The following is a 17962-nucleotide window of genomic DNA, read 5'->3' as shown; positions in this document are numbered from 1 at the left end:
CTAGGAGCTGTTCATTTGTTTGAGGTGGGGGGCCGGACGCGGGATGCCAACGGGGTGTGCGATACAGCGGAAAGTGTAGTTACATAGGTTTCTGGAACCTTGTCCAAAGCACGGTTCTTGCAATCGTATGAATAGTTCCATGCACGAGTGAATGTTCTGTCCAGCCTCTCCATGACCGAGCCTTTCCACTAGAAAGCTAAATTACATCGTGCACAGGCACCAGTACAACACTTCGGCACAAAATGATGAAGGAGATGCCAAACAAAACATACCAAAGCCTAAATGTCCCCTCTCGTCTAAACAGCCCGTAAGGTGATGTACAGTAGTGTACAAGTGTGCGGTTGACGCCTTTCATCGAAATAAAAACCGTAGGGAAAAGCAACTGCTTCCTGCCCCCTAGTATCCACTGAAATCGACCAACGATGAATAAGATTTGTTCTCATCAGTCGAAACAGCAGTTTGCACGTCGGCTTTTCTCCCTGTTTCTCGATTTTCACACTTCTGTGAAGTGGCGGCGCTGAAACCAGCCATCTCATTTAATTCCGACCTCTTGCGTCTTGCTTCACCAACATCTCCTTCCCAGCATGTCTCTGAGAGTACTTCCTGGGCCTTATCTGTATTTTCCGACGGGATCAGATCATTATTTTGCAGCAGTACAAGATACACCTGGTCAGCTGCAGCCTTCCGGATCTGCAAGTTGGAAGAGTATTTGAGCTTAACTGTCATTGTGTGGCGTTCTGCACTTCTCAAGGCAAGCAATGGTAAGCGTTACCTTGGGGTATCTATGGCCTAGGAATGTGAGGAGCTGACAAAATGCCTTGGTGCAAGTTCCATCCGATTGTGAAGAAATATATCCAAGGATTGAGAGGCCTGCACATAACTTTGTGAAGTCCTTCGATCCCTTCAGCTCAGAGCCCACCAAATCAATCAGTCCACTGTAGAACTCACTGTAGCCCTGTCGAATGTCGCAAAACCAGTAAGATATACACCTTGTAAAATATAACTACGAAAGCTAAATGCTTCTTTTGACAGCATAAGCATTTGATCAACATGAGATAACTAAGTTTCTAGGTATGGTACTATTTCCTATACAGTGAAGAGAATTTTGTCAAGTTGTTTCCTACTCTATGAGCTTTCAAGTTACAGAATTGTACTAACAATGAACGGTGCATTGATAGTTTTGATGTGATCAGATCATGTCCCACTTTTCTAAGCTTCCACTTCTTAATACGTCTTCATGGCCTAACTAAATCATCTTTTGCGTTTATCTGCCACTAGACATGTACTGCAGCCAACTTCACACTCTCACACTGCTCTAGCTCAACATTCACACATTTTTGGCAATTGGCACATCTTTGTTAGTGCATTGTCGAAATAAACTCACCTCCTTGTTCAAGAAAACCTTTCTACTGAAGAGAGACTCAATAGTCTGCAATACAAGGCCCTTGTCAGATTTAAAACAAAAGATGCATAACATCAAATGTGGGAAACAAGAATGCAGAATCATGTGAATACTATTTGAAATCGTGAAATCGGAACTGAATTAGAAGCACTGGTGATAATGACATTACAATGTACATGTGAGCAGACATGAGTTCAATTGTAGAAAAAATACATCAAGTGCTACTGATGAAAAGCAAACATATTACATAATCAGCAAAAAAAAAGGTTATTCAAAGCACTAAGCAAACAATAGCATCAGAGGTGTAGTTCATTGTTACTCTAATCATAATTATAGCATTTACATGTATCAACCTTTTTGAAGAATAATTACATTTAACATATTTAGGCTCAAAATATGGTGCCATCAGCAATGTGTATAGACCTTTGTTACCTTCAATGTGGGTGTAACTACACGATCACACTTCTGGTAACGCTGAAGGACCCATAGAAGGTCACAACTTAAAAGACACTCTCTACTTTTTCCTTCACCATTTGTATTGATATCTGAATCTTGCAGGTACCCTACTAAAGCTGATGTTGAAGCTTTCTTCAGAGACTCCTGCAATCCACCCGTAGAAATCACAAACCCTGACAGCACAGGCTTGCTGTAACAGCTGACCTGAAGAAGCTTCACCAATCGTGGATACGATACTGTAGGAACCTAATAAAGTAAAAGGTCTATCAGTTAAATGTCAAACGACAAACCACCATCAAGCCAAATATTATGCACAAATTGGCGACAGAATGATCTGTGCGTAATCATTAAACAGGCAATATGGTCAAAAGGCAACTACATTTGTCCGAAGAAAACAACATCAATTATTCATGAAAATAGATGAACTTTTGGATCACATTCAATTACTGTAGACCTAACTCTTGACACGTTATTTCCAACATGACTATGATTCCTAGAGCAAGAAAAGTAACCTGGTGAGGTATTGGGCATTAAAAGATCACAATTGAAGGTAGGACAGCTAATTCTCACAAGTCACAACAAAACACAATGCCAAAACTAGATTTGATTTTTTTCACGAGTTTTTGCAATCAATAGAAGAGAAATTAGTGAGCAATCACTTACTGCCCACTCCAAATCTGTGCTGTTGGGAATAGTTTCTTCCAGCAGTTCCCTGTGAGGTATAAATGGGATGAACTGTTCCTGGTTGTACAGAATCCTCTGCAGAGTCTTGACAGCTATTTCTCTCATCTTATTTATTTTCTCAACTGCCTGTTTTGCAATCCCTGCAACCAGATCCTGCGCAATGCCAGAATCAAATAGTTGTGGCACAGTACTACTTGCATTTATTTCCATGTCACTCATTTCAGACTCATGCCCAGAAGCTGGTGCCGTTCTCAGTGCAACACTATCTCTCTTGCAGAGAATGAATGTGCACCGTTCTAGCGCATCCATTGCTGCTTCACGTACCCAAGAACCCACATCTCCTCTGTTATCTACAGCATAGTCATCGAGTGCTCTAAATAAAGCTCGCATGACATAATCTTTTATGTATGCATATACAGAATCACCACCATTTGAGCTCTGATCAAAAGATGCTGTTAGAGTTTCGCAAACTGAAATTAGCCCCTTAACAGAGTTCACACGTGCTTCAGCATCAGGGTCATCAGGCTTATCCTACAAGTAAGATCAAACCAGAGTTTTAAGTACAGTGTTACAGAATTACATCAACACCACAAGTTACTATTGCATTCTTTATCTCTCTTTTACTATGAATTGTCGATACATATTCCATTACCTCAATTGTGCAAGAGCTACAGAGCTTACTCATGACAGGCATCCATTTCAATATCAAGAACTTGTATGGTAATATTCCAAGGGCCAGTGCGGCGCCTCGTCTTGCAGCTACATTTGAGTCATCTAAAAGTGCCACATACTTTGAAATGATATCATTGGCAATCCTTTCACCAGAAGATACCAGATATGTTGGAATAAAATGCCTCAATGCATCAACAGCAGCACACTGGACAAAGTTGTGAGAAAAAAACCCTCAGATGACTAGTGTCATGCTTGTATAGTAATAAGCAAGTACACAATAAATCAGGGATTGGTGACATATCAAACAATAGCTACAACTAGAAAGATGATAGCACTGAGGGCCACTTTTTGGGTGAATGTACATCGAGAAAAAAGAAAGTTCACCTGTATTTGAGAATTGGGATGCCTCATATTCTCATTAAGGGTTTCTAATAAACTTCTCTTTGTCTTTTCATTCAAGGATATCCCAGCTATAGAAATACATGAAATGAATCGGGAAACAGCAGAGCGCATGATCTCTCCTCCTTTGCCCCGATAAAGTCGTGCTTTTTCAATTGCGGGAACTATACCTGACAAAGCTTTCTGCGTGTCTACAAAATAAAGACACAGAGGCAAGGTCACTTTTCAGATAAGTAGTTTAACTTTAAAATTAAGTATTGCAAAAAACCCAAGACATAATAGACATGGGCAATTCCATCACTTACTTGAGGTAAAGGTAAAACCAAGTTGGTACAACTTTAAAGCAACCTCTCCAGCAGCTAAAGTGGCCCCATGGCGTGTACACAAGTCCGATGACAGAGTGCAAGGAACTAACTTTTCGAGGGCATGCCCACTGAAGTAATCCATATCATATTGTACAAGCAAAGAAAGGGCCTGGGCTGCCAATTCTCTCAAACTTTTCTCCTAGAAAGAAAGAAAAGTCAGCCTAAATGATGTATTGAAATATCTCAAGCTCATCTTCATAAAATTTGAAATGTCATGAAAGCAATGCTCCTTGGAAAACAGAATTTGCATATTGATGCACTTCATATAAAAGTGAAAGGAGGGGAAAAACTTAAAAAAAATGTTAAGAAATGCCTGATGAAAGGCGGTACAAAATTGACGTCATAGGACAGAAGAATTATTTTAAATGGTGGAATTGCTGTATCAATAATATTCAGAAGCAAATAACGCTACAGTACATTTACTTTGCAAATGATTTTAACTTCAGTTTCCCAAATTAGCTACTGGTTCCAGGTAAGGAGTGCAGAAGTCGAGAAGATAGGAATTGAAGCACAGGCAAAAGTGAAGAAATTGGCAACAATAAAAATGCAATCTCATTCAAACCAGAAAATAATTGCAGAGAACTACAATACCCAGTGAGTAATTTTATTGCAAAGTAGCTCTTCTGCAAAGGGATAAAGATACTCCTTATACTGAGCAACAGAAACAGCAACACTCAAATAAGAGTTTGATCGGGAAGCCAGTGCAAAGTAGTCTGTTGTATTCACAATATCAATGCCATGTGGAAAAGTCCCCTGTCTTCCAACATTCTCTTGAAAGGCAGCAGAAGCAGCTCTTCTACAATTAACCTACCATCACATAGACAATAAGGACGTGTAAGATAAGATCCTGTAGTAAAAATACTGTGAGATCAGAGAACGCAACATCTGAATGCTACAAATGTACAAGTAAATCAGAAATAAGCTTGCCTCTCGATCATAGCAAGCAACTGTCAGAAGGTGGGGAGCAAGTTGTTCCAAGACAGCCTTCATATCATAATTGGTATAAGCTCGACCAAATGCCCAACAAACATATGCTGCAGCATCTCTTACATGTGAGCCAATGCTATGTGGACCTCTTCGTACATCATAGTGTAAAGCCTGCAAAGCTAAATAGGTCATGAAATCAATTGAGACACTAAACTTGTCTAGTTGTCTTACTGAACCAGCACTAAGCAAGGGTACCAATACCTAATTGTCTTAAAATATGTTATCAAATACAAGTGTGACCATATGAAATATGCACCAGATTGTAAGTTTGTAACCAATGAAATAAAAATAAGCCATGTGCCAACCATTCAGAAACATTCTTGTTGTCAAGCAAAAGTTGCAAAAAAAAGGTCTGCATCTTTCAGGTCTATTATATTATTATGTACCTTTATTATAACAGGAATAACATCAGGAAAGCTAGAAGGCAGCAACAACCCTCTCCGAGCAAGTTCAGCCAAAGCCAAACAGCCTCCGTGCCAGGAACCATCACCCTTCAGAAACCAAAAGTCATATGTTATTACACAAGTAAATCATTGACTAAGAAAACTAGCAGCTTGCCAAGTTGAAGATAAACTGAGATATATCTTCAAATAATCGAAGGATCTTGTGAAGTTCATAAGTTATACACAGACCTCCCCAGGAGAAAAAAGTTGCAAGATTGATGATATAACTTCTCCTGACAGTGCAGGTGTTAAACGTGCAGTTATCCTACCAATTCCTTTGGCAGCAGACCACCTTACAATTGTATCCTGAGAGGGAATCAAGAAACATTCGCCTTTAGTTCAAGGACAACTGTGTTTGAGGCTCAATGAAGAAGATCAATAATTCATAAAATTATTCCCAGAGTACAACTTCATCTGGGATGACGATGCTACTAATAGCATTCCATATCCAAATACGCCTTTGGTATTTTTTGCATGATAACAAGTACGCAAAGCAGCTCTCTACTGTTATCGAAAAGTATGTAGAGCAGTGAATCATTTCTCCAACTGCTTACATAGTTTCTCATATACCCAATTAAGAGAACTTATTCATTTCAGATACAACCATTGCTGCAGATTCTATGTCCTTAGAGTAGCAGGAAGTCCTGTTGATTGTTGAAGCAATCCAGTTCACAAATCATAGTAGCCTACAGGAATGCTTCCACGGAAATTTTTCATCAACTCTTCTAAAAGTTTTGATTAATGAATTTAGAGTTCAGTTTACAGGACAATCTGGAATTTATTACATATTTATAATAGGAGATGCAGTGGAGGTCGACTGGCAAATAAAGGTCCTTTCTTTTTTTTTGGGGGGGGGGGGGGATGAAATAAAGAAATAATTCAAGCACAAACAATGGGCCTGCCAAATGTAAAGGAGAAGACATCATATAGTTGGTGAATATTACTAGCACGTTCCAGAGAACAAATTCAAAACTTTACAGCATAATATCAGGATGAGAACATACTGAATCCCTTAAACCAGTCAGCAGCAAGTCGATAATCTCTTCCACAATTTCCGGAACATCCATATCTTCTTCCAAAAAACACATGTCTGTGTGATCAATGTTCACTTGTTGGCTTGATCCACTCAAATACCCTTCTCTGGCAGTAGAACTTGAAAGGTTTGCACCCAGCGAACTACTTATTGACTGCATGAGGGGAAAACAGTGACCATTATGGTTGAAACATCACCTTAAAGACCAGGAAGGAAAGAAGACTAGACTGAAGAACAACTCAAAATATGAGCAAACATTTCCCAAGGTAGCACCATAAAAGAAAGATGTAAAACATGGCATGACCTGTCAGTTGATTCCTTTTGTGTGAGCCATCTGGGAAACTGGTATGAACAATCTAACAGAGCAGGTGGCATGGCTAAGTAAATGATGTGCTTTTGATGGAGCTAACCAGCTTACTGCCACCTAGCTGATCCTTAAATGTTTAAGCCAATGTGCCAAGACATTTTCTTGCCATATATTTAGATTCTCATCGGATTCATGTGATACTAAAAGCACTGTATTCTCCAATATAGAATCCAGCATATGCATGACCTTACTTCCAGAAGTACATCCAAAATATGTAACAAGTTGAAGCATTTCCATGCAAAGAAAATAATATACATAAATATTCACCAAAATTTACTTCCGACAAATTTCAGTTCAAAAACAACTTCCACTATCAATCCCAAGGAAGAGATAGTGTTTTGCCTTCAGAGTGTTAATTCAAGGCACCTTTTTATGAGAAGTTACTGTTCAGAGTTAGCAGATCTCCATGAATGGTTGTGTACGCTAAATCATCAAGCTATGAATGTTTCCATAACTGATCAGGTATTGGAATTCCAGCATAGTAGAGTCGTCACCAACTGGCACTGTATGAGTGGTTCACATATCTAAACTTAGTGAACAGTTTCCGGGATTTGGATATTATTTGGAGTTCTGCATTGTGGATACAATCAGGCTGCAAACAAGTGTCGGTTAGGTGTCCTATTATTTTTATAGTGAACTAGGTAATGAAACACAAGTATCAGGCACTCCAGCAATAAACCAACTTTTACCTCATACTCAGAGCTTTACTCTACAAAGGACAAGCACATCTACAAAACAATCTAAATGTTCTGCTTCTGCATGCACCACCTTAAAGAGGACAGAATTCTTAAACCCCGCATCATTGATGATTTAAATAAAAAGTCAAAATACAAGTAACGATTGTGAAATACTGAGATCTTATAACAACAATAAGAGATTTAAAACCTTATACTGCCATGATGGCGAACGATGAGGCAAGCTAATGAGAGCAACTCGCTGGGCCAGTTTCACCAGGAATTTTCTAAGAAGCGGACTTCTGGCCGAGACATTAGTCTTCATCACAACTGAACAATCGTTCCAAGTACCAGAAACAGCAGCATACAGCACCCTACGGTTACCAATCTACAACAATAGGAACGAAAAGGAAGACATCAATGTAAATTGACAGGTTGTAATTCATACACACAAATAGTCATGTTATTCCCTGTTGACAGCAGCAAAAATAATAATTATATATGTAAAACAGAAGCTACTATTAAGAGAAATAGGTGGAAGTCTTCTAATAAACTTTAACTTAGAAGGAAAATATATATCTACTGCATGTGCAGAATGCTGGTTAAGAAGTAAAAATGAGGCATAGACAAACCTTAAATATTGATGCTAAAGCTTCTACTATACCAATGGACCTAAATTGATCCACAAAGTCATCTGTGACAGCCAACAACATCTTGTGTGCCCATTCCATAAAACTGAAAAAAGAACCAGGGCAACTCAAAACATTGTCCAATACAATGTTGCATAGAAATACAATGAAATGGTTGAGTGAGTAGAAATCAATTAATGATATTCGATAATTTCACAAGCAATAAATCTTCATTTTAGTGCTAATGGTAACTCTCCAGTGATAGGATTCCTTCGAAGGTACTACAGCAATTTGAAATGTAGATGCATGGGAGTTGCATCAAAATAATTGTAAGAACAACCTGCTGAAAGCCTTTGCCATGTCAGGACGAGTCAAGAGCCTTGCAAGCAACAACCCTGAAATCCTTCTCATTGGACCAGAATTGGACAGATAATCCTTACAGATGTCCAATATCCTTGTCACAAGTGGAACAACCTCAAGCCCATCCATGCTATCAGCAGTAGCAATGCTCGTATCCACAGTGGAGATATCAAATGGGATCAGGACCAGTATATAAAGCCACAATAGAACAACACACCTAGTCTCCATTTCTCCTGTGCTCTCTTGCCTAAGAGCCGTCACTGAGCTCATTGTATGACACTTCTCAAGGAGAGCAACTGCAAGCTCTAGATCTGAAACCTGATGAGGGAAGAATTTGATGACACTCTTGTATCCACACACTGTGACCAGAGTGTACATGATAATACAAAGAGGCTTGATAATGTCAAGAAGCTCATCGGTTCCACAATCAAGTTCCATTGTCTTTGACCGAACCAACGACATAAGCGGTGACACAATGTCCTCCAGGTATGGCTCTAGTAGTTGACCCTCTTCTTGATATTTGTCCATCTGTTGTTCAACAGAAAAGGTAATATTTATACCAAGTTCTTAAGCATAATAGGTTTGGCATAAAGTTAGTTCATGGATTGCAGTCAATCTTTTGAAACTTAACTATTGATACATCTATGAATATTAAGATAGGACATGCGAAAATGATATCTAAAGATTTTTCCTGAATAGTAGTTTTGTAACATTATATCTTCACTAGGTTTTATACATAAATTATAATAAAAAGTAGTGGTCAAAGGCTCAAAGCTGCGTTTTGGATACCGTGTCGGTGTCCAAAACGTCACTTATTTGTGGACCGAAGAGAGTAAAATCTAACAAACTCTTCATGCCAGCAATAGGATATGTCTGAGTGTCATCTAAATATATCAGATTTTAACTGTTTTCCTAATACTTACACTTTCCACATTCAGTGGACCTTTGACTCTTATGTTTACCCATCGAGGTGGTAGTGGATCATAAGCCTCTCCTAGATCGACATTTGTCACCAGGAAAAGCAGCATGCAGTTGCTCCATACCTTCATGTCACAGACATTCTGTAGTTCTGTTCAGCTATGTCTAGAAGCTATAATCTGAATAAACTGGATTTGACTCATTGTGCACGTGTGTTTACACCTCACAGTTTCGCATTACTAATTCTAAGCATTTCCTCCTAAGTTAAGCAACCAAGGAGGAAAATGATTAAACGTCTTCTCTAAAAAATGACCAAAGTTGCATTCATACATTTCATAGGCCCTACGATTGATTTGTGTGGATCATTTGTAGCCCAACTCAGCTCTCTCTTCAGCTTTTGCTCCTACTATCCTACATTTGCAATATAATGCACATCTGCTGAATAGCCTCAACCAAACAGTTTATATTGCATCCTGGACTACTCATCCAGTGTTTAGCAAAAAACTAACATAGGAGATTTGTGGGAAAGGTTGCTTAAAATTTAACACGGTCTCTTCAAATTTTGCTCATGCGCATTTACCAACAGACATTGAAACATTTTAGTTCCTTCTCTAATCAACACTATGTCACCAATCACCCAAACAAAAGCGAACATTGTCTCATGCCGTCCATTCCAAAAAAAAAAAAGAACATTGCTATCAGAGCCAGCCGCTCCTCTCTCATAGATCTACAGTTTACCAACACGGGACACTCAGAACAGAAATAGGGTGAGGCCGTGATGGGAGGAAGAACTTACTATGGAGCGGATCCTGTGGACGTCGGCGGGCTCGACGACGCCGCCTCCGGCGACGATGCGGTGGAGTATGGCGGCGACAAGCTCCCACTCCTGGAGGAAGTACCTGCGCAGGACGACCTCCTTCGATTCGTGCTCGTCGTCGCCGCCGCCGCCGACGGCGGCAGTGGGATCGGCGGAGGCGTCGGCGTCGGGAGAGGCTCTGGAGGGCTCCGGAGAGGCGGGTGCGGAGGCATTAAGCGCTGGAACGGCGGCGGCGGCGGCGGTTTCCTCCATCGCCGGAGCTCGGGTAGTCGTGCGCGCGAGACGGCGCCGTCGCGTTCGAGTGTGTGTGTCGTCTCTCGCTTGTGCTCCGTGCGCCAGTGCGACCCGTCAGATACGCGTAACCAGTCCGTAAGCGTATTCCTTGGTTTCCGCTTTTGCCTGGAAGATACACCTATTAGAAGGCTCACACGAAGACTAGAAGGCGCCTTCTGCTAACTGTTCTCTCTCTATCTCTCTCTCTCTCTTTCTCTCTCTCTCTACGGCGAAGCAACCCCATCCCTGTCGTCATCAGTCCCGACGATGCAGCAGCGGCGAGGCGCCTCCGGCCGGCCGTCAGGCACGGACGGCTCCGACTTCTCCTACCGCATGGTCGTCGACTCCCGTAAGCACCCGCCGCCCAAACCCCCGAATCCTCGCTTCCAACTCCTCACTCCCACCTTTCTCCTCTAACCTCTGCGATTCTTGCGAGCCTTTGCAGGGTACCAGAGGGTCGCCAACGGAAGATCCCGCCTCGCCCGCCTCATCCTCGTGCAGGTGACGGCGAAGCTCGGCTCAATCTTCTCTGTCTTGTGTCGTTGGCGGTTCTTGATCTGATGTGTGCTCGTGGTTTGCTCCTGCAGGCATTGCACCAGGTGGCCGGGGGCGCGCTGCTTCTGCTCTCGTTGTCCAAGGGGGCGGAGGCTAACAAGTTCGCCGTGCTGTCCGTGGCTGCGGGACTGCTGGCAATTGTGGTGGGCGAATTAGGTGATGACGTGATGTTCAACTTCTTGGGTTAATCTCAGTTGTTCTGATTCCAGACAAACTCAGTTGTTCTGATTCCAGACGGACTTACCAGATCTACCTCGCTTTCGAGTTCAATCAAAGTGCCCATGGCACTGATAAAAAAATTGGAAGTAGAAACTAGCACGAGATAGGAAGCGGTACAGGATAGGTTAGTTAAGACTGCAGAAGACATCAGTGGTATTGGTTGTTGTCGATGCACTGCTTCATTTAAGATAGGGAGATAGGACAAGATTGTTGAATCACCTTATTGAGTATTTAGGTAATTCAGCTGCAATTTGCTAAAGCTAGCAGGCAGGTCTGCTCTCTTCTTATTGGCATTCACAACCTAAAACCCTGTCCAGAGCAGGGTTACAAATATCGTCGGTAACCGCTCATTTATCGCGGTTACCGACCAAACTTAAATTTAAAATTCAAAAAATTGACAAAATTCGACCGGTTTCTACTGAATTACTGCATGGTTACCGCGGTAACCGCGATTACCGCCGCCGAGCGGTTTTCGAAGGTAAAATGCATTTGTAAACCTTGGTCCAGAGTTGTACATTGGCTTGCATGCTTTAGGCACAATCATATTAGGATCAGACAGAAGGCTTTAAAGCACAGATCACTTTGAGCCTTCCATACCGCAGCAAATGGTATCAATGTCCACAAAAACTAGCTTCTGATCTTTTTCCTCTAAGGCTCTAACAGCCTCAACCACACCTTCTTTTAACATATGTAAGTGCTTTTAAGGTCAGGACATCTGAAGAAATTATTCCACACTTCCATTCATGTTTGTACATTGAATTCCATTTCCAGTGTCATTCTATCAATTACCCTTTGTCAGATTGTTCATTGTATTTGGGCTGATGTTGTTGTTTGGTGCTCCACAGGGCGGAGGCGGACTATGGCAGTGCTGCTTCGGCTGTACACAAGCTTGTCATCGATTGCTGTTGCATTCTCAGTGACGTGCATTATTCGGTCAGAATTGTTCTTAAAGGTTTGGACTATAAAATTTAGAATCTAAATGTTTTTGTAAGGTTTATATCATGCTATTTATGCCTTATCATGCTATCCAAGTATAAGCATGAACTGAACCTTCTTCGACATTTGGAAAAACAGCCTGTCTCGTTAAGGCTGCTACTTTGTTTAGATGGCGTTGTTTGTAGAGGGTTTGTTTAAACAGCAATTATATATGTTATTGTCCTGGCCTTTGTCCTATCAGCACAGAGCATGGTCTATCTCAAAGACAAACTCAAGCTGGGTGCTAGGTAGTCCAGTTGTCAACTGACCCTCACACGTAATTTAAATGCTGCGAAGAGTACCCTTTTCCAGGAACTTAAGAGGCGGATAAAACCCTTACAGGGTTTTTAGCAATTGTTGGAAAGGGGAAGGGGAGTTTATGGTAGTAAGCGCAGTGACGCCGCAGGTGAGTAAGCGCAGTGACGCCGCCGCGCCTCTCTTCTGCTCTCGCGCTCTCCCCGCTCGGTTCCAGCTCTTTGCTGATCCGTCTGATCCTATCGTTGTGGCGCAGCTGGGATGGAGAAGGGGGCCTCGGAGTCGTCGCTCGCCTGCGCTCGCTGCGGCAAGCCCGCCCTCCTCCAGTACGTTTTCCTTGCTCATCCTCCTCCCCGTCGCCGCAAGTGCTATTTGCTGTCTTGTTATTTTTTGGTTATGGCTTTGCTTTGCTTCGACGCATCAGAATTCTCTATCTGCTACCAGGAATTGATTCTTGGGGCAACAATGATGTGAAGCTATTTAGTAAGTTATATAAGATGGATCTCTAGTTTTCGTTTATAGTATGTTAGAACTTTCAACGAGGACCTCGAGTTGTGTGTGTTTTTTTTGGTGGTCATGTGCGGTCTGACAAGCAACGTTATGGTTCGTACCATGGCAAGAAGTACGTAATAGGAATGTTACTTCGTCCAAGTTCTCACTTACGCTTTGTTGGTTTTCAGATGCCCCAATTGCGCACAACTGAAGCTCCCGCGTGAGGGCGCTGCTTTCTGGTGAGTGGCAAGCTCCCTCTTTTTTAGTCAAATTTGCATTGCAACATCATCATAGTAGGTAGCTGTTTGACTGAATAACGAGTTAGGATTTATCTTGGAGCATTTGAATTCAATATTTGTGATGTGAGTTCTGAATGACCTTGTAATAGTAGCCCCTGTTAGATGAACAAGTGTTGGTAAAACATTCTTGACGTTTTGAAGATTTCTGTAGCATCTAGCTATGGCATTATGCGGAAATTCCCATCATCTATGCATACGAATTTAGTGTAACATATTTCTTTAGATACATTTATTAGTGAGGATAATAGATTTGGAATCCTTGTCCTTTTCATTTTGAAGAAAACTTTCGATATTAAAGCATCCATTGGAAGTGTCAGCATACTAGCGCAGGGAAGAATTATGCATCATGTTTAGTAATAGGGCCGTCATCATTTGAAACTAGTGAAAACACTTAATGCTTTTGTGTGCACAAATTATTTACAGCACGCAGGATTGTTTTAAGGCAGCATGGAGCTCTCACAAATCTGTCCACACACAGCAGTCCCCAGAAGGTTGGAAATATTGTTTGAAAAAAGGGAGGACACGTACATTGCAGCTTCCTCGTTTTGATTGGACAGGGTAACATATTAATACCATGTATACGCATTTGTTTTATTGGGTCTGTTGTGTCTATTATCCAGCATACCATTTCTCTAGATTGCTGGATATCTGACCTTACTAAATAAATATGTTCAACCATAGCGCATATGGAACATTTAGAAGAATCTAGCCACTGACATGCAAAAAGTTCAAAGCGGCAAACAAGCTAGTTACTTTCTTTTTGTATAGTATTTTATGCATGAAACGCTAAATTAAGTCCAACATATCTTGACGTCAAACCAATGTCTCTGGTATAGTTACAATAGGCTCACCTACTTATCTATGCTTCACGCATGCATGAAGCAAGTTCTTTAGCAATAAATGCTTAGGAAAGGGTTCCAATATATTTGAGCAACAATTTTGCTGCATGCATGGTGCTCAAAAGCATGCTAGTTCCTATTTAGTTGAACAAATGCATCGCACCATCCAACGTAACACTTTGACTAGTGCTTTCTACCAAAATATGTCATTTCAAATAAAACAAATTATATATTATGAAAGTATTTTTAATGATGAAACTAGTTATACCAATTTTATGTCCTCAATCTATATAATTATTTATATATTGATGGTCAAAGTTAAAATGTTTGACCCAACACAGATCCTATAACGACCTATATTTGCAATCTGAGGGAGCAATACATTTCTCACATTTTATTGAATGATTATTATTGCAGTCCTTTGAGACCGTATCCAATATCAAAGATGCGTGAGGTGCCAGATGAAGTTGAGAAGCCTGATTGGGCGCTGGATGTAAGTTCTCATTGTTATTGAGTGTCTTTTCCTCCATTGTCTGCATGCCATGTTGTCATTATCACTTGAACTGATATATCTCTCTAAACATGAAAAAAAGATTATGTTGGACCTGTGTATTGGTACCTTGTAATATGTTCCTTTTCATCTCTCCTGACATTATCTTACATTTTTAGGGAATCCCCAAGATTGAGCCAGACAGTGATTTGCAGAAAAGAGTAGAGGTAAAATTCATCATTGATTTGTGAGTATCACATATGTTGCACACACAAATATCTGATGATTACTGCTGTCTCTGTGACTCTGTAGATTAAGACCCCTGAGCAAATAGAAAGGATGAGAGAAACATGTCGAGTAAGTTCCCAGCACATAAATTAGTGCTGACATATTATAATATCGCTTTACTAACCATTTCTGTTTTTCTTTCCGTACTGTCATTGTTAGATTGCAAGAGAGGTTTTAGATGCTGGTGCTCGTGTAATAAAACCTGGAATTACTACTGATGAAATTGATAGAGTCGTCCATGAGGAGACAGTTGCTAGAGGTCAGATTAACCTCCTTTTAAAATTTAAATGAAACACATCTAACACCAGTTAATTGAGTGATGAATTTAATTTGTAAATCACTCCAATGAAACGCTTAAGAAATATTATCTGCGTCTTAATCTTGCTTATTTCATTCTCATACTGATCATAACTTTCATTCTTCATCCTCAGGTGGATACCCATCTCCATTGAACTACCATTTCTTCCCCAAGTCATGTTGCACGTAGGCTGTCTTTGTTTTAATAATTATTAGCATCAGGACTAGGAGACTGCACAGTGATATTGCTCACATTGTTGTCACTTGTACCCAGGTCCGTCAACGAAGTTATTTGCCATGGAATCCCAGATGCCAGGTCCTATTGAAATTTACACATTAAGATATTTTTTTCATTTCTTTAGTGATATTGATCTCTTTGATGCCTTACTCGAACAAGTTAATGCTTTGGCTACTTTTGATTTACATGTATAAATATTACCTATCTTCTATATTTACTTGATTGGACAAGTTAGGACAACAGCTATACTCTTGCTGCACTGGATAGAATTTACAAATATGTTCAAAGACATCGCATAGACCCTTTCTAAATATCGAATTAAATTCCAGGGCAACAGGTTTTGTGGCCTGTGGCACTATGCGCTTTTAGCTTGTTATTCTAGTGGCTTCTCACTTAGTAGGTAGAAATGGATTTAGATGTGCAAAAGCCAGACTCCAACTTTCTAATATCATGTTGAGCACCAATGGAGCCTGGCTTCTGTTGTTTAGATATGCATCACTAATAGTTTTGCTATCAATAACTTTTGTGTCTAAGTTTGCATGTTTGATTACAATCGATTTCTATAATTCGATCTTGTCTTTTTAACAGGAAACTAGAGGACGGTGACATTGTAAACATCGACGTAACTGTATATTATAAAGGTGTTCATGGTAAAGTCTCTTCACCCTGATATGATGTTTAAATGCTTTATGTTATGCTTTGTTTTTTAATTGGCATATAACTCCACTTCAGGTGATTTGAACGAGACATATTTTGTTGGAAATGTCGATGAAGCTTCCAAACAGCTTGTCCGTTGTACCTATGAGTGCTTGGAGAAAGCTATTGCAATAGGTGACATTCTTTGTAATTTGACCTTTATTATTTTGCTCTATTTCTCTCTTATTCTTTCTAAACTTCAAAAAGAAGGAAAAAAATAATTCCTTTGGTTTGAAGTTCCCTACTACTACATTTATGAGAACATCAGGTCATACATGGAAAGGAGATATGGCATAATTGACATTTGAACTTATCATATTCATGCACAGTTAAACCTGGAGTTAGGTTTCGAGAGGTTGGAGAAATCATAAATAGACATGCATCGATGTCAGGTTTCTCTGTGGTCAGTATCAGATTGGCATTGAATTAACATTTTTTTTATTACTGTATCTATTGTTCATTTGCACCTATGCCCTATTGATTATCTTTGTTTCAGGTGAAATCTTATTGTGGCCATGGCATAGGGGAACTGTTCCACTGTGCCCCAAACATCCCTCATTATTCAAGTACGTTTCTTGCAACTAGTTCCACTTGTCTCTGTTTCTTCTTATATTAGTGCAGTACGTGCTGTAATACTTTACAGATGGTATATTCAATTTGTGGTGCGCTTGTGTTATTCAATGTAGGAAACAAGGCTGTCGGTATCATGAAACCTGGGCAGACATTTACAATTGAGCCAATGATTAATGCAGGCAAGTGGATATTGCGTAACACTGGCAAATTTCAAAGCTTATAATGTGCAGTTCAAGAATGTTCCTTTCATGATGCAACAACAACAATAACAGCCTTTGTCCCAAGCAAGTTGGGTAGGCTAGAGATGAAACCCACAAGATCCTACTAAAAGATGATGAGAAAACAATAATGATAATAAATGTACTAGTAATAGTAAAAAAAAAAAAATGGTATTTTTTATTATTACTAGTGCCTTTACTACCTTTCACGTCTTAAATCAAAATACCTGGGCCTTCAGCGTTATTGTGAACTTTTTATATTCTGTAGGAGTTTGGCAGGATCGTCTATGGCCTGACGATTGGACTGCAGTGACTGCAGATGGTAAACGGAGTGCTCAGTTTGAGCATACACTTTTGGTAAGTTTAATATGTTTTGGGTTTCTATCATGTTGTTTAGAGGAATTAACGTCTTGTCCAAGTGGATACTATTTATTATGCATACAGTTTTTGATATGTAAAGAAGAACAAGTCTCGCACCTGCAATGTAATTTAATCCTATGTTGACTTGCACCGGTGACAAATTTAAACCAAACAGGGTTTCTAGCCATTAAGCTTGTTGCTATCTGATATGTTTTACAAGAAAGCTCATTTGGATCTTAATGCTGTTTAATGGTATATGTGAAACTTTCTTGTCTGTTTGCTCTTCTATTCTCCAGGTGACGGAGACAGGATGTGAAGTTTTGACGGCACGGTTACCTTCATCACCGGATGTCTTTCCATGGTTGAAGCCGTGATACAGCTGCTCTAGGCACCAACAAGCACCGGAACAACAATTTTTTGATGCTATCGATATATTTGTTCCAGTACACACAATTGATGTCTCGAATGGTTTTAAAAACGTTTTTTTTTTCAAAAGTTTCCTTGACCATGGCCAGGAGGCAGGAGCTGTTAGCTGGCCCGTCACATTTCAATCTTCCTTTGTTCTTGATGCTTTTCAACTTCAAACATCTATTTATCAAGCATAGCCCAAAACAAAAAAACATGCGGCTCAAAACGACATCAACATTCTAGGTACCCAGTGCGATCTCCAATTTGGGACCTGCTCATGG

The 17962-nt window shown here is 40.3% G+C and overlaps 3 protein-coding genes across 4 annotated transcripts; 2 read left to right on the top strand and 1 right to left on the bottom strand.

Moving 5' to 3' along the window:
- Positions 1-44: 44 nt before the first annotated feature.
- Positions 45-10587, bottom strand: LOC133907425 (tubulin-folding cofactor D-like). Its single transcript, XM_062349470.1, has 17 exons — positions 10186-10587; positions 8452-8999; positions 8115-8217; positions 7694-7870; positions 6413-6595; positions 5598-5714; positions 5352-5456; positions 4906-5076; positions 4570-4785; positions 3919-4117; positions 3599-3804; positions 3195-3419; positions 2522-3073; positions 1835-2104; positions 1385-1429; positions 773-955; positions 45-690 (listed from the first exon to the last, which is right to left on the bottom strand). The coding sequence occupies exons 1-17, from the start codon at positions 10456-10458 to the stop codon at positions 397-399; spliced, it is 3867 nt and encodes a 1288-aa protein (XP_062205454.1). The 5' UTR covers positions 10459-10587; the 3' UTR covers positions 45-396.
- A 55-nt stretch (positions 10588-10642) lies between these two features.
- LOC133907431 (uncharacterized) lies at positions 10643-12613 on the top strand. 2 transcript variants are annotated; one of them, XR_009907963.1, is made up of 4 exons: positions 10643-10828; positions 10925-10980; positions 11067-11958; positions 12099-12208. XR_009907963.1 is itself a non-coding variant. In XM_062349476.1 (4 exons), exons 1-4 carry the CDS (start codon positions 10747-10749, stop codon positions 12230-12232), a joined length of 396 nt encoding a protein of 131 aa, XP_062205460.1. In that variant the 5' UTR covers positions 10644-10746; the 3' UTR covers positions 12233-12613. The 2 variants fall into 2 exon arrangements, 1 of the variants encoding a protein (XP_062205460.1); XM_062349476.1 differs by having other exon boundaries at positions 10644-10828; positions 11067-11190; positions 12099-12613.
- A 126-nt stretch (positions 12614-12739) lies between these two features.
- On the top strand, positions 12740-17912 carry LOC133907428 (methionine aminopeptidase 1A-like). The gene is made up of 16 exons (XM_062349472.1): positions 12740-12809; positions 13164-13214; positions 13698-13832; positions 14531-14606; positions 14783-14830; positions 14916-14960; positions 15051-15150; positions 15323-15374; positions 15463-15504; positions 16015-16076; positions 16159-16257; positions 16452-16525; positions 16619-16688; positions 16809-16874; positions 17182-17270; positions 17570-17912. Exons 1-16 carry the CDS (start codon positions 12745-12747, stop codon positions 17645-17647), a joined length of 1152 nt encoding a protein of 383 aa, XP_062205456.1. The 5' UTR covers positions 12740-12744; the 3' UTR covers positions 17648-17912.
- The last annotated feature ends 50 nt before the right edge of the window (positions 17913-17962 follow it).

Source organism: Phragmites australis, chromosome 24, assembly GCF_958298935.1.
Source record: "Phragmites australis chromosome 24, lpPhrAust1.1, whole genome shotgun sequence".
Lineage (NCBI taxonomy): Eukaryota > Viridiplantae > Streptophyta > Magnoliopsida > Poales > Poaceae > Phragmites > Phragmites australis.
This window is presented reverse-complemented; position numbering and strand designations above follow the sequence as displayed.

Coding starts and splice junctions, on each gene's coding strand:
- LOC133907425 (XM_062349470.1), bottom strand. CDS start 10,458: ATGGAGGAAACCGCCGCCGCCGCCGCCGTTCCAGCGCTTAATGCCTCC. Junction 1,430..1,834: donor TAGTTACACCCACATTGAAG/GTAACAAAGGTC, acceptor CTTGTATTGCAG/ACTATTGAGTCTCTCTTCAG. Junction 956..1,384: donor AGGTTTTCTTGAACAAGGAG/GTGAGTTTATTT, acceptor GACATTCGACAG/GGCTACAGTGAGTTCTACAG.
- LOC133907431 (XM_062349476.1), top strand. CDS start 10,747: ATGCAGCAGCGGCGAGGCGCCTCCGGCCGGCCGTCAGGCACGGACGGC. Junction 10,981..11,066: donor CCCGCCTCATCCTCGTGCAG/GTGACGGCGAAG, acceptor TTGCTCCTGCAG/GCATTGCACCAGGTGGCCGG. Junction 11,191..12,098: donor AATTGTGGTGGGCGAATTAG/GTGATGACGTGA, acceptor GGTGCTCCACAG/GGCGGAGGCGGACTATGGCA.
- LOC133907428 (XM_062349472.1), top strand. CDS start 12,745: ATGGAGAAGGGGGCCTCGGAGTCGTCGCTCGCCTGCGCTCGCTGCGGC. Junction 12,810..13,163: donor GGCAAGCCCGCCCTCCTCCA/GTACGTTTTCCT, acceptor GTTGGTTTTCAG/ATGCCCCAATTGCGCACAAC. Junction 17,271..17,569: donor AGTTTGAGCATACACTTTTG/GTAAGTTTAATA, acceptor TCTATTCTCCAG/GTGACGGAGACAGGATGTGA.